At 44.0% G+C, this 12746-nt stretch overlaps 1 protein-coding gene across 8 annotated transcripts in view; it reads left to right on the plus strand.

The window, feature by feature from the left end:
• JAKMIP3 (Janus kinase and microtubule interacting protein 3) overlaps positions 1-12746 on the plus strand; it is a 165583-nt gene that overhangs the window by 54229 nt on the left and 98608 nt on the right. For all 8 annotated transcript variants that reach the window (XM_073685101.1, XM_073685104.1, XM_073685102.1 and 5 more), the window contains exon 2: positions 6596-6831. In XM_073685101.1, the coding sequence (XP_073541202.1) occupies positions 6697-6831 (135 nt within the window). In that variant the 5' untranslated portion in view covers positions 6596-6696. The remainder of the gene's footprint in view (positions 1-6595; positions 6832-12746) is intronic.

Consider the following 12746-nt stretch of genomic DNA (forward strand, 5'->3'; position numbering starts at 1 on the left):
AAGAACCTAGAATATAAGACAATTTCAGTTGTTTCAAACTTTTTTGTTAAGTATATAATTCCACATGTGTTAATTCATAGTTTTGATGCCTTCAGTGTGAATGTACAATTTTCATAGTCATGAAAATACAGAAAAATCTTTAAATGAGAAGGTGTGTCCAAATTTTGGTCTGTACTGTAAGTCTATGGGAAACTCGAGCATTTTTCCGGCGGCTCCCCCCAGCAGTCAGCAGAGGGCCTAAAAATTGCCCAAATCGATTGGGAACAGTGCTTAGATGACAAGGGAACAGCACGAGGAAGACCCCTGGAAGCATTTCTGACTCCCAGGTCACTGCTGTCAACAATGGTGTCAGAGGCATTACGCCACTTTTACGGACTCACAATAAAACATACGAAAACGAAACCAAAATGGATTTTCCTGGGCAATGTGTTAAGAAACATCCTTTCCACGGTAATGAGTTGTACATACGGCAAAATAAATAAACAAAAATGCTCCTCCACACCTTGGGCTATGTTCACACGTAGCGTTTTTGATGCGTTTTTGCACTTTTGCATTGCTTTCAACGGTGAAAAATAAATTCACCAGTAAATGTCATTTTAACATTTTACAACCTTATCCGGCCATGTGGTGTGGGAAACATCATCAGACACATCCTGTTTCATTTATGAAGGAGGGATTGTGAAAGTCACAAACACTATTTTTACAGCCTTACTATTCTTAAAGGGCAAGCATTCGGCTATTCTTTGTTGTTCCCATTATTAAAGATTGGGTCTCCTATACTGTTATTGCATATGCAGTGACTGCAAGGGCTGCCCAAAATTTGGATGCAACCCAATATCCCTTTGAATAGTCATAGAGGAGGGTCTGAGTAAAAAAAAATTGTTCCCATTATAAAGGAGCGGGTTTCCTTTACTGATAATGCCCATGCTGTGACTGCAAGGGCTGCCAAAATTTGGGAAAAACCCCACTAACAATTTTAAAGACACAGAGCTGGGCCACAGTAACGACATGTTCCTATTAGATAGCAGAGGGTCCGCTATCCAGTTATAGGGTATGCAGTGAGTCCAACGGCCGCCAAAATTTGGGAAAAACCCCACTAACAATTTAAAGACACATAGAGCAGGGCCACAGTAACGACATGTTCCCATTAGAAAGTAGAGGGTCTGCTATACAGTTATACGGTATGCAGTGAGTCCAATGGCTGCCAAAATTTGGGAAAAACCATACTAACAATTTAAAGACACATAGAGCTGGGCTACAGTGACGAGTGCAACATGTTCCCATTAAAAAGGAGTGGGTCTCCCATACTGTTTGCCTATGCAGTGAATGCAACGGCTGCCAAAAATTTGGAGGAACTCCAATGCCCCTTGCAAGAGACGTAGAGGTCGGAGGGCCTCCTGAAAACAATGTTCCCATTATTAGGAAGTGGGTCTCCCATACTGTTTGCCTATGCAGTGAATGCAAGTACTGCAAAAAATGTGAAGGAACTCCAATGTCCCTTGCAAGAGACGTAGATATGGTGATATGGTAGATATGGTGGTGATATGGAGGAGGATGTGGAGGATGAGGAAAAGGAGGAGGACAAGAGCAAATAGAAAAAATCAGGAAGCGTATACCTATGTCTGGGTGTGAAGACAGAGGTGCATGGGAATAGAGTTAGACCTCCCAAAAAAAGCACTGTATTTGAGTGTATGTTACGCTGCTATCATTCGGTGGTGTTGAGAAGTCTGGCCAATCCAGCCCTTGTTCATTTTTCTAAGAGTCAGCCTGTCAGCATTTTCAGTTGACAGGTGGATGTGCCTATTGGTTATAATTACACCGGCGACACTAAAAATCCGCTCTGACAAAACGCTAGAGGCAGGGCAGGCCAGGACCTCCAAGGCGTAGAGAGCCAGTTGATGCCACGTGTCAAGCTTGGATACCCAATAATTATAAGGCAAAGAGGAATCACGGAGGACGTTGGTACGGTCTGCAAGGTACTCCCTCACCATCTTCTGAAACTTTTCTCTCCTTGGGAGAGTACCCCGTGCCTCAGGGCCTGTGCGATGGGAGGGTCTGAGAAAACTGTCCCAGAACTTTGACAGTATTCCCCTGCCTCTACTGGATTGCATTTGTGTCTCTCTCACCTGTACTCCTTGGTTGTCCAACAAACTGTGACCTCTGCCGCCAGCGTATTCAGATGGGAATTTTTTAAATAATTCTGCAACAAGGGCCTTCTCGTACTGCACCATTTTATTAGGCCTGTACTGCGCGGTAATATGAGACAGAAAATTCTCCTTGTAGCGTGGGTCTAGAAGTGTAACCAACCAGTAATGACTGTCACACAAAAATTTGGACAATGCGAGGGTCACGGGAAAGGCAGCGTAACAAACTCAGCCATGTGTGCCAGACTGCTAACAGGCAAGACTTCCATGTCCTCACCAAGAGGACGACTGACCATGCTCTCCTCCTCATCCTCCTTCTCCTCCTCCTCCCTGTCCTCAGGCCATCCACACTGGACAGACAGTATGACATTTGTGCAGGTAGTACCGTCTATAGCGCAGGAAACTAGCTCCTGTTCTTCCTCCTCCTCTTCTTCCATATTGTCACCCAATTCACGTTGGGATGAGATGAGGCCGGGCTGTGTGGAATCACCCTATATGGTTCCTTGCTCCATCTCATTGTGCTCCGCCTGCAATGCATCCTCTTTAATTATGAGCTGAGAGTGTTTCAGAAGACAGAGAAGCTGGATGGTGACGCTGATTATGGCGTCATCGACGCTCACCATCTTGGTGGAGTCCTTAAAGTTTTGGATGATGGTACATACAGTACAGACCAAAAGTTTGGACACACCTTCTCATTTAAAGATTTTTCTGTATTTTCATGACTATGAAAATTGTACATTCACACTGAAGGCATCAAAACTATGAATTAACACATGTGGAATTATATACTTATCAAAAAAGTGTGAAACAACTGAAAATATGTCTTATATTCTAGGTTCTTCAACGTAGCCACCTTTTGCTTTGATGACTGCTTTGCACACTCTTTGTATTCTCTTGATGAGCTTCAGGAGGTAGTCACCGGAAATGGTTTTCACTTCACAGGTGTGCCCTGTCACATTTAATAAGTGGAATTTCTTGCCTTATAAATGAGGTTGGGACCATCAGTTGTGTTGTGCAGAAGTCTGGTGGATACACAGCTGATAGTCCTACTGAATAGACTGTTAGAATTTGTATTATGGCAAGAATAAAGGAGCTAAGTAAAGAAAAATGAGTGGCCATCATTACTTTAAGAAATGAAGGTCATTCTGTGCGAAAAATTGGGCAAACTTTGAAAGTGTCCCCAAGTGCAGTTGCAAAAACCATAAAGCGCTACAAAAAAACTGGCTCACATGAGGACCGCCCCAGGAAAGGAAGACCAAGAGTCACCTCTGCTTCTGAGGATAAGTTTATCCGAGTCACCAGCCTCAGAAATTGCAGGTTAACAGCAGCTCAGATTAGAGACCAGGTCAATGCCACACAGAGTTCTAGCAGCAGACACATCTCTACAACAACTGTTAAGAGGAGACTTTGTGCAGCAGGCCTTCATGGTAAAATAGCTGCTAGGAAGCCACTGCTAAGGACAGGCAACAAGCAGAAGAGACTTGATTGGGCTAAAGAACACAAGGAATGGACATTAGACCAGTGGAAATCTGTGCTTTGGTCTGATGAGTCCAAATTTGAGATCTTTGGTTCCAACCACCATGTCTTTGTGCGACGCAGAAAAGGTGAACGGATGGACTCTACATGCCTGGTTCCCACCGTGAAGCATGGAGGAGGAGGTGTGATGGTGTGGGGGTGCTTTGCTGGTAATACTGTTGGGGATTTATTCAAAATTGAAGGCATACTGAACCAGCATGGCTACCACAGCATCTTGCAGCGGCATGCTATTCCATCCAGTTTGCGTTTAGTTGGACCATCATTTATTTTTCAACAGGACAATGACCCCAAACACACCTCCAGGCTGTGTAAGGGCTCTTTGACCAAGAAGGAGAGTGATGGGGTGCTACGCCAGATGACCTGGCCTCCACAGTCACCAGACCTGAACCCAATCGAAATGGTTTGGGGTGAGCTGGACCGCAGAGTGAAGGCAAAAGGGCCAACAAGTGCTAAGCATCTCTGGGAACTCCTTCAAGATTGTTGGAAGACCATTTCCGGTGACTACCTCTTGAAGCTCATCAAGAGAATGCCAAGAGTGTGCAAAGCAGTCATCAAAGCAAAAGGTAGCCACCTTTGAATAACCTAGAATATAAGACATATTTTCAGTTGTTTCACACTTTTTTGTTAAGTATATAATTTCACATGTGTTAATTCATAGTTTTGATGCCTTCAGTGTGAATGTACAATTTTCATAGTCATGAAAATACAGAAAAATCTTTAGAGGAGAAGGTGTGTCCAAACCTTTGGTCTGTACTGTATGTCTGACATCCATGTCCACTCCTGAGGTCTTATGTGTGGAGTCTTAACTGAATACCGACGGCCTTGTTGATGCTGGTAGTCAACAACTGCCCTCTTCTGCTCACAAATCCTTCCCAACATCTGTAGAGTTCCAACGCTTGGGGACATCGCAGATCAGTCAATGAGCTAGAAGCTGCAAATTCTGCTGAAGCACGGCAAGGGTGGCGGAAGCTGTAGCTGACTTTCTAAAATGGGCACACAGGCGGCATACTTTGACAATCTGATCTGGAAGATCCGAGTAGGTTTTGAGAAACCGCTGAACCACGAGGTTAAGCACATGGGCCAGACATGGAACATGTGTGAGCTCGCCTCGCCTCAGAGCCGCCACCAGGTTCTGGCCATTGTCACACACGACCATGCCTGGCTGTAGGGTCAGCCGTGTCAGCCACAGATCTGTCTGGTCTTTCAGAGCTGTCCACAACTCTTCAGCGTTGTGCAGTTTGTCACCTAAGCATATTAGCTTCAGCACAGCCTGTTGTCGCTTGGCCGAGGCAGTGCTGGAGTGCTTCCAGCTTGCGACTGATGTGGGTTTTTTGAAGATGGAGGCTGAAGAGGAGGAGGAGGTACAGGAGCTGTAGAATGTGGGGGCAACCCTGATTGACCCAGAGCCCGCAATCCTCGGTCCATCCACCAACGTCACGTTGCACCACAGACTGTCCAGGAGTTGGCAGATGCTTTAGTCCAGGTCTGGGAGGAGATCCCACAGGAGACCATCCGCAACCTCATCAGGAGCATGCCCAGGCGTTGTAGGGAGGTCATACAGGCACGTGGAGGCCACACAATACTGAGCCTCATTTTCACTTGTTTTAAGGACATTACATCAAAGTTGGATCAGCCTGTAGTGTGTTTTTCCACTTTAATTTTGGGGGTGTCTCCAAATCCAGGCCTCCATTGGTTAATAAATTTGATTTCCATTGATGATTTTTGTGTGATTTTGTTGTCAGCACATTCAACTTTGTACAGAACAAAGTATTCAATGAGAATATTTCATTCATTCAGATCTAGGATGTGTTATTTGAGTGTTCCCTTTATTTTTTTGAGCAGTGTATGAGTTTTGTGTAAAGTCAAAAATGGTCTTTTTTCATCTTAAACTCTTTTTGCAACATTTTAAAGCAAAGAGTCACGTTTTGCAAAATGTTGCAAAAGTTGTTAAAAACATTTAAAAAATCACTCTGGGGGAGGGGGGTGGGACTAAAGTACCTTTTCGACAAACTTTGCAACTATTTGAAAAGTGGCAAATGATGAATCAAGCGAACACGTCTGAAAATCCTAAACCACCATCCACAATGGCAAAGTAAAAAAAAAAACATTGGACACATACATACATATATGTACAATACATACATACATAGGAAAGATGATTTAGGTGCAAAGAAACAGTGGAAAACACCAAAAACTCAACAAAAAAACAGATTCAATTTCAATATTGAATCTCTACCCATCAGTCTCAGGTGAAAGTGCTTGTCTGATTGCTTTTGCTCCTTTGTTTTAACAAACAATGGTGGGCTAGCATCAGGACCCCACTGTCCAACACTTCTGATATGTCACTATGATATGTCAATTTTTTTTTCAATTGACAGCTAAACTTTAGTCATATGTTAGTTGAAAAAATGTCTGTTACAAGTTTGCCATGTATAAAGTCTCTCCCATGCATCTGAATGGAGTTGTTGCTCATGTGAATTAATTTTGGCAAGTCTCATTTAGCGTTATAAGACAGTTGTAATGTAGGGGCTACTTTTCCAATTGTTGGGTCTTGACCCACAGGACCTCCTGCAATCCAGAGAATTGGGCTCTACACAAACTCTTTCTCTGGATTGCTGGGGGGTCAATAAGGGAGGTTCCCTATTCTAGGCCCCCCTATAAAAGCCAGCGAGGACAGCAGGTGCCAAAGGCAGTTCCTGCTGTGAAGGATTGAGCATGTCTCTGTGCCTTGTAATACCACATTTCCCCAGCAGTGGCCACTGCAGGAAAACAGCATAGCTGCCCCTGCTTCTATTTAAGCTTCTGGTCCTTATAGGGCAGCCCCCTTAATAATGTCAATAAAGATGAGCTGGTTGAAAAAAATACTACAGTAATAATCAATGTGCACTACTAATGTGACTTCTTTTTTTTCACAGATAACAAGAAAAATGTAGAAAATGAATATTAGGCACTTGACTCTGTGAAGCAGAGAAGCTCTCTGATCCGGTCTGCACCCTTCTAGTCACTCCACCTCACAATGTCAAAGAAGAGCACCAGCAGCAGAGTTAAGGCAGAGAGACCTGATACACTAGCTTCCTTACAGACTGCCAATGAAGACCTGAGGGCTAAACTCACCGATATTCAAATAGAACTCCAGCAGGAAAAGAGTAAGGTGAGCACTTTCGTATGTGGCTGGATATGTGAGCAGTGTGCTCGGATGAAACTGTATAGCACTTCATGAATGTATACATATTTGTGGATGTTATAATATGATAATTACTTCATTTCTACTTTAAAGTCTATCTGTCCTTTCTCGCCAGACCTATAGAAAAGTAAGGTTGTTCTGCGCTCATTCTTCACAACAAGTTAAATCTGCTTTTGCAGCACATACCAGTCTATAATGTCAAAGAATAATCCTGGTTATCCTGCTCTGTAATTTGCTATCTGCTCCTTTTCAGTGAGTGGTTACTTTTCATCAGCATTCTGCCAGCACTATAGAGGCTGGAGCTTTCAGTTCCTTACTTCCCAGCCATCATCTTGCTTACCATTGTCTAATAACTTATCTGCCCAGAACTGAAAACCTTCCTTTTTGTTATGCTTGTATGCAGTATGACAGGAGAGCAGAACCAGAGAGACAAAGGCCAGCCCTCACTTACTGTAGAGACAAAAACCCACCTCCATTTCCTATAGATGCAAAAACCGCCCTCACTTCCTGTAAAGAGGCAATAGACCTGTTCCCCCCTCTTGTAGAGAGACCAAGACCCGCTTTTACTTCCTGTAGAGAGACAAAGACCAGCCTTTACTTCCTGTAGAGAGACACAAACCTACCCACATTTCCTATAGCTATAAACACCTGCCATCACTTCCTGTAGAGAGACAAAGACCTGTTCCCACCTCCACCTCCTATGGAGACAAAGACCTGCTTTTCTTTCCTATAGAAAGATAAAGACCAGCCCTCACGTCCTGTAGAGACAAAGACTCGCACCCGTTTCCAGTAGAGACCAAAGTCAGCCCTCAGTTCCTGTAGACAGACAAAGCCCTGCCACTCAGTTCCTGAAAAGAGAGAAAGACCCATCCCCACTTCCTGTAGAGACACAAAGACCAGCCTCCACTTCCTATGCAGAGACGAAAACCCACCCCCATTTCCTGTAGATACACAAATTTGCCCTCACTTCCTATAAAGTATAAAGAGACAAAGACCTGTTCGCCCTTCTGTAGAGAGACAAAGACCCGCTTTTACTTTCTGTAGAGAGACAAAGACCAGCCCTCACTTCCTGTAGAGAGACAAAAACCCACCCACATTTCCTGTAGATACAAAGACCCACAACCACTTCTTGAAGAGACACAGGGGCCAGCCCCTACTTCCTATGCCGAGACAAAAACCCACCCCCATTTCCTGTAAATACAGAAACCTGCCCTCACTAACCTGCCCTCACTTCCTGTTAAAAGACAAATACCTGTTAGCACCTCCTGTAGAGAGACAAAGACCCACTTTTATTTCCTATAGAGACAAAGACCAGCCCATACTTCCTGTAGACAGGCAAAGCCCTTCCTCCTCAGTTCCTCAAAAGAGAGAAAGATCCACCCCATTACCTGTAAAGACAAAGACCTATCCACACGTTCTGTAAACACAAAGGTCAACTCTCACTTCCTTTAGAGGGACAAAGCCGCACCCCCCCAGTTCCTGAATAGAGAGAAAGACCCACCTCCACATCATGTTGATAGTCAAAGATCTACCCCCACTTCCTGATGAGACACAAAGACCAGCACCAACTTCCTGAAGAGACACAAAGACCCACCCCAACTTCCTATAGAGACACAAATACTCACCCCCTCTTCCTATAGAAACACAAATACTCACCCCTCTTCCTATAGAGAGACAAAGACCCGCCCTCATTTCTTGTAAGGAGATAAATTCTGGTCCCCACTTCCTGTAGAGAGACAAAGACCCAACTCAACTTCCTGTAGAAATAAAGACCCTCCCTACTTCCAGTACAGAGATAAAGACTTGCCCCCACTTCTTGTAGAGAGATAAAGACCTGCCCCCACTTCCTGTGGAGAGATAAAGACCCGCCCCCACTTCCTGTAGAGAGATAATGCCCTGCCCCCACTTCCTGTAGAGAGATAGAGCCCTTCCCCCACTTCCTGTGGAGAAATAAAGACCTGTCCCCACTTCCTGTAATCCATCATGGCATCTTTGCTGCTGCTTTGCTGTTGTAGACAGATTACACTTGACAATCTAGAAGCCATAGAATTTCTATAGCATTGTAATATTTTTAAGGCTTTGTATTTTACTCCATATATATCTTAGGAATGGAACTACAGGTGCATCTCACTAAATTAGAATATCATCAAAAAGTTAATTTATTTCAGTTCTTCAATGCAAAAAGTGAAACTAATATATTATATAGAGTCATTACAGAGTGATCTATTTCAAGTGTTTATTTCTGTTAATGTTGATGATTATGGCTTACAGCCTGTTACGCTCGCGCCCAGACTGACTGGCGTGAGCGTGATTAGTGATCCCACTCTACCATGAACCGAGGAGTGCCAGGAAGGGCGTAACTAAGTATCAACCCGATCCGACCAAGGTCGCACGGCAGCTAGTCGACTCCGTGGACCAAGGAGGAACCGAGCAGAGGGACCAAGTGCGACTCCAGGTCAGACCCCGGTCACAGTTGTTGACCCACACCGGGGAATGCAGGAACAGGCAGGTTAGACTGGCATACAGGCAGGTGGGTATTGGCAAGTACGGCTGGTATGCTGACAGGTGGGTACTGGCAAGTACGGCTGGTATGCAGACAGGTGGGCACTGGCAAGCACGGCTGGTATGCAGACAGATGGGCACTGGCAAGTACGGCTGGTATGCAGACAGGGAGATACTGGCAAGCACGGCTGGAGTGCTGACCGGGAGGTACTAGCAGGTTGGAGCGCAGGTTGGATAGGATCCAGTACAGACTGGGAGACAGGTACAGAGCCGCAGATGCGGTAGACAAGCAGAGTAAAGCGAAACCGCCGGAGCGGAGGACAAGGCTGAGCAGAGAGGAACTGCTGGTGCGGTGAGCAAGCAGAGCGGAGCGAAAACCGCAGGTGCGGTGGGCAAGGCAGAGCAGAGCAGAACCGCCGGAGCGGTGGACAAGGCAGAGCAGAGAGAAACCGCAGGTGCGGTGGACAAGGCAGAGCATAGCGGAACCGCCGGAGGGGTGGGAAAGTCAGAGCAGAGAGAAACCGCCAGAGCGGTGGGCAAGACAGAGCGGAGCGAAACCGCAGGTGCGGTGGACAAGGCAGAGAGGACAGGGCTCTGTTCACATGGAACAGACTGGAAAATACAGGAAGATACGGAGGAAGGGAAAAGGGACAAGCAGAACCAGATACACACAAGGTACTTCCTATGAAGTAGCGAGTGGACACAAAACTCACAAACAGAAGTACAGAGACAACGAGTTGGAGTTAGGTGCAGGTTCAGATACTGCAGGAAAAGGGAAGGTACGGACATAGAGACAAACAGGTAACAGGCTAGGATACAGTTCAGACAGGAACTGCTACTACAATGAGATACAAGAACGAGCCTGGGTATACAGCCCCCAGAGATGGCGGAAACGGACAAAAGTCACAGATAACAGGTCTGGGTATGCAGCCCCCAGAAATGGCGGAAACAAACAAGAAGCAGAACTGGACCTGGCAACTTCAGAGTCAAGGAGCACACTGAATGTCAGTGATGCTCAGGCCCCTCCTACTGGGTGGAGGGGGTTTAAATATCCAGTGACTCACAGCAATAGGCTGGAGACGCATTAGGGGTGCGCCCACAGCAGCTATAAGAATCAGGAAGTAACCTTGCCGCCGCCCTAAGCAGTCAATCAAGAGACATGCACACAGCATGAACTGGAGCACGATTTGCAGGCTGGACTGACAGGTAAGATTGCGGTCTTGCATAGTGGGAGGTGGTGCACTATGCAAGCACGCCGCCAGGGATGTTACACAGCCAATGAAAACACAAAAGTCATTATCTCAGCAAATTGAAATAATTAACAAAAAACACCTACAAAAGGCTTCCTAAGCATTTAAAAAGGTCCCTTAGTCTGTTTCAGTAGGTTCCACAATCATGGGAAAGACTGCTGACTTGACAGATGTCCAGAAGGCAGTCATTGACACACTCCAGAAGGTCCCAGAGTTCCAATTTTCATTTGGAAATCAAGGTCCCAGAGTCTGGAGGAAGAGTGGAGACGCCACAATCCAAGCTGCTTGAGGCCTAGTGTGAAGTTTCCACAATCAGTGATGGTTTGGGGAGCCATGTCATCTGCTGGTGTAGGTCCACTGTGTTTTATCAAGACCAAAGTCAGCGCAGCCGTCTACCAGGACATTTTAGAGCACTTCATGCTTCCCTCTGCCGACAAGCTTTTGGAGATGGAAATGTCATTCTCCAGCAGGACTTGGCTCCTGTCCACACTGCCAAAAGTACCAATACCTGGTTTACACACAACAGTATCACTGTGCTTGATTGGCCAGAAAACTCGCCTGACCTTAACCCCATAGAGAATCTATTATAGAGAATCTATGGGGTATTGTCAAGAGGAAGAGGAGAGACACCAGACCCAACAATGCAGACGAGCTGAAGGCTGCTATCAAAGCCACCTGGGCTTCCATAACACCTCAGCAGTGCCACAGGCTGATCCCTCCATGCCACATTGCCGCATTGATGCAGTAATTGATGCAAAAGGAGCCCCGACCAAGTATTGAGGGCATTTACTGAACATACATTTCAGTAGGACAACATTTCGGATTTTAAAATAATTTTTCAAGCTGTTGTTATAAAGTATTCTAATTTACTGAGATAATGACTTTTGTGTTTTCATTGGCTCTACACCATAATCATCAACATTAACAGAAATAAACACTTGAAATAGATCACTCTGTTTGTAATGATTCTATATAATATATGAGTTTCACTTTCTGTATTGAAGAACCAAAATAAATTAACTTTTTGATGATATTCTAATTTAGTGAGATGCACATGTACATTGATCTATTATACCTTCATTGAATTTATAAAATATTGTAAAAATTCTTACAGATCATTGTATCCATTTTATAAATAGATTCTTGTGGAGAGATGTCAATATGATATATCACATTGTGTATTTAATTATAGTTCAGTAAATCGTGACTTTGCATTTCCAAGCAGTAACATCCATTAAAATGTCATCCCCATTACCAATGACCCTCTTATAAAGCAACAGAACTGATCTATATTCGGCAAGCATTTAGCTTAAATTGGCCCACTGCTTCTGTGTATGTCATCCATTATATCCAATGAGAACTTATTTATTAGGGCTGAACGTAGAAACTCCAACGTTACCCCAGTAAATGAATTATTTTTATATACAGTCTCTTCGGTTCATGACTCTTCTACTTTGCCCTAGTCTAAAATGACATCTCTAAGTTAGGACTTGTATTTGGTGATGAACCTACATTTCATGCCACTTTTAGAGAGGGAACAATTTTTTTTCCTTTACTTTATTTGTATTTGGACTTAAAAAAAAAAAATTTTTGAAATTAAAAAATGGGTTGGCATGACAATCGGGGTCTGCAGAAGACCCTCAAAGCCAGTAAAAAGTAGAGAAAAAATGTTTTTTAAAAAATATTAAAAAAATTAAAAAAATATAAAAAAGTTTAAATCATCCCCCTTTTGCTCCATTCAAAATAAAACAATAAAAAAATTCAAAAATATACGCTACATATTTGGTATCGCTACGTTCATAATCGCCCGATCTATCCAAATCTAAACTAAATTAATCTGATCGGTAAACGGCGTAAAATCAAAACTCCAGAATTACATTTTTTTTGTTCGCCTCAACATCGCAATAAAATGCAATAACAGGTGATCAAAATATTGTATCTACCCCAAAATGATATCAATAAAAATATCATCTCGGCGCACAAAAAATAATCCCCCACCCAGCCCCAGATCCCGAAAAATGGAGAAGCTACGAGTCTCGGAAAATGGCTAATTTTTTTTTCAAACGTTGGATTTTTTTTCACCACTTAAATATAAAAGAACCTATACATGTTTGGTATCTGCGAACTTGT

The sequence above is a fragment of the Phyllobates terribilis genome, unplaced genomic scaffold, assembly GCF_046119375.1.
Source record: "Phyllobates terribilis strain yellow unplaced genomic scaffold, ASM4611937v1 Scaffold_5__5_contigs__length_657084704, whole genome shotgun sequence".
In the NCBI taxonomy this organism is placed as follows: Eukaryota; Metazoa; Chordata; class Amphibia; order Anura; family Dendrobatidae; genus Phyllobates; species Phyllobates terribilis.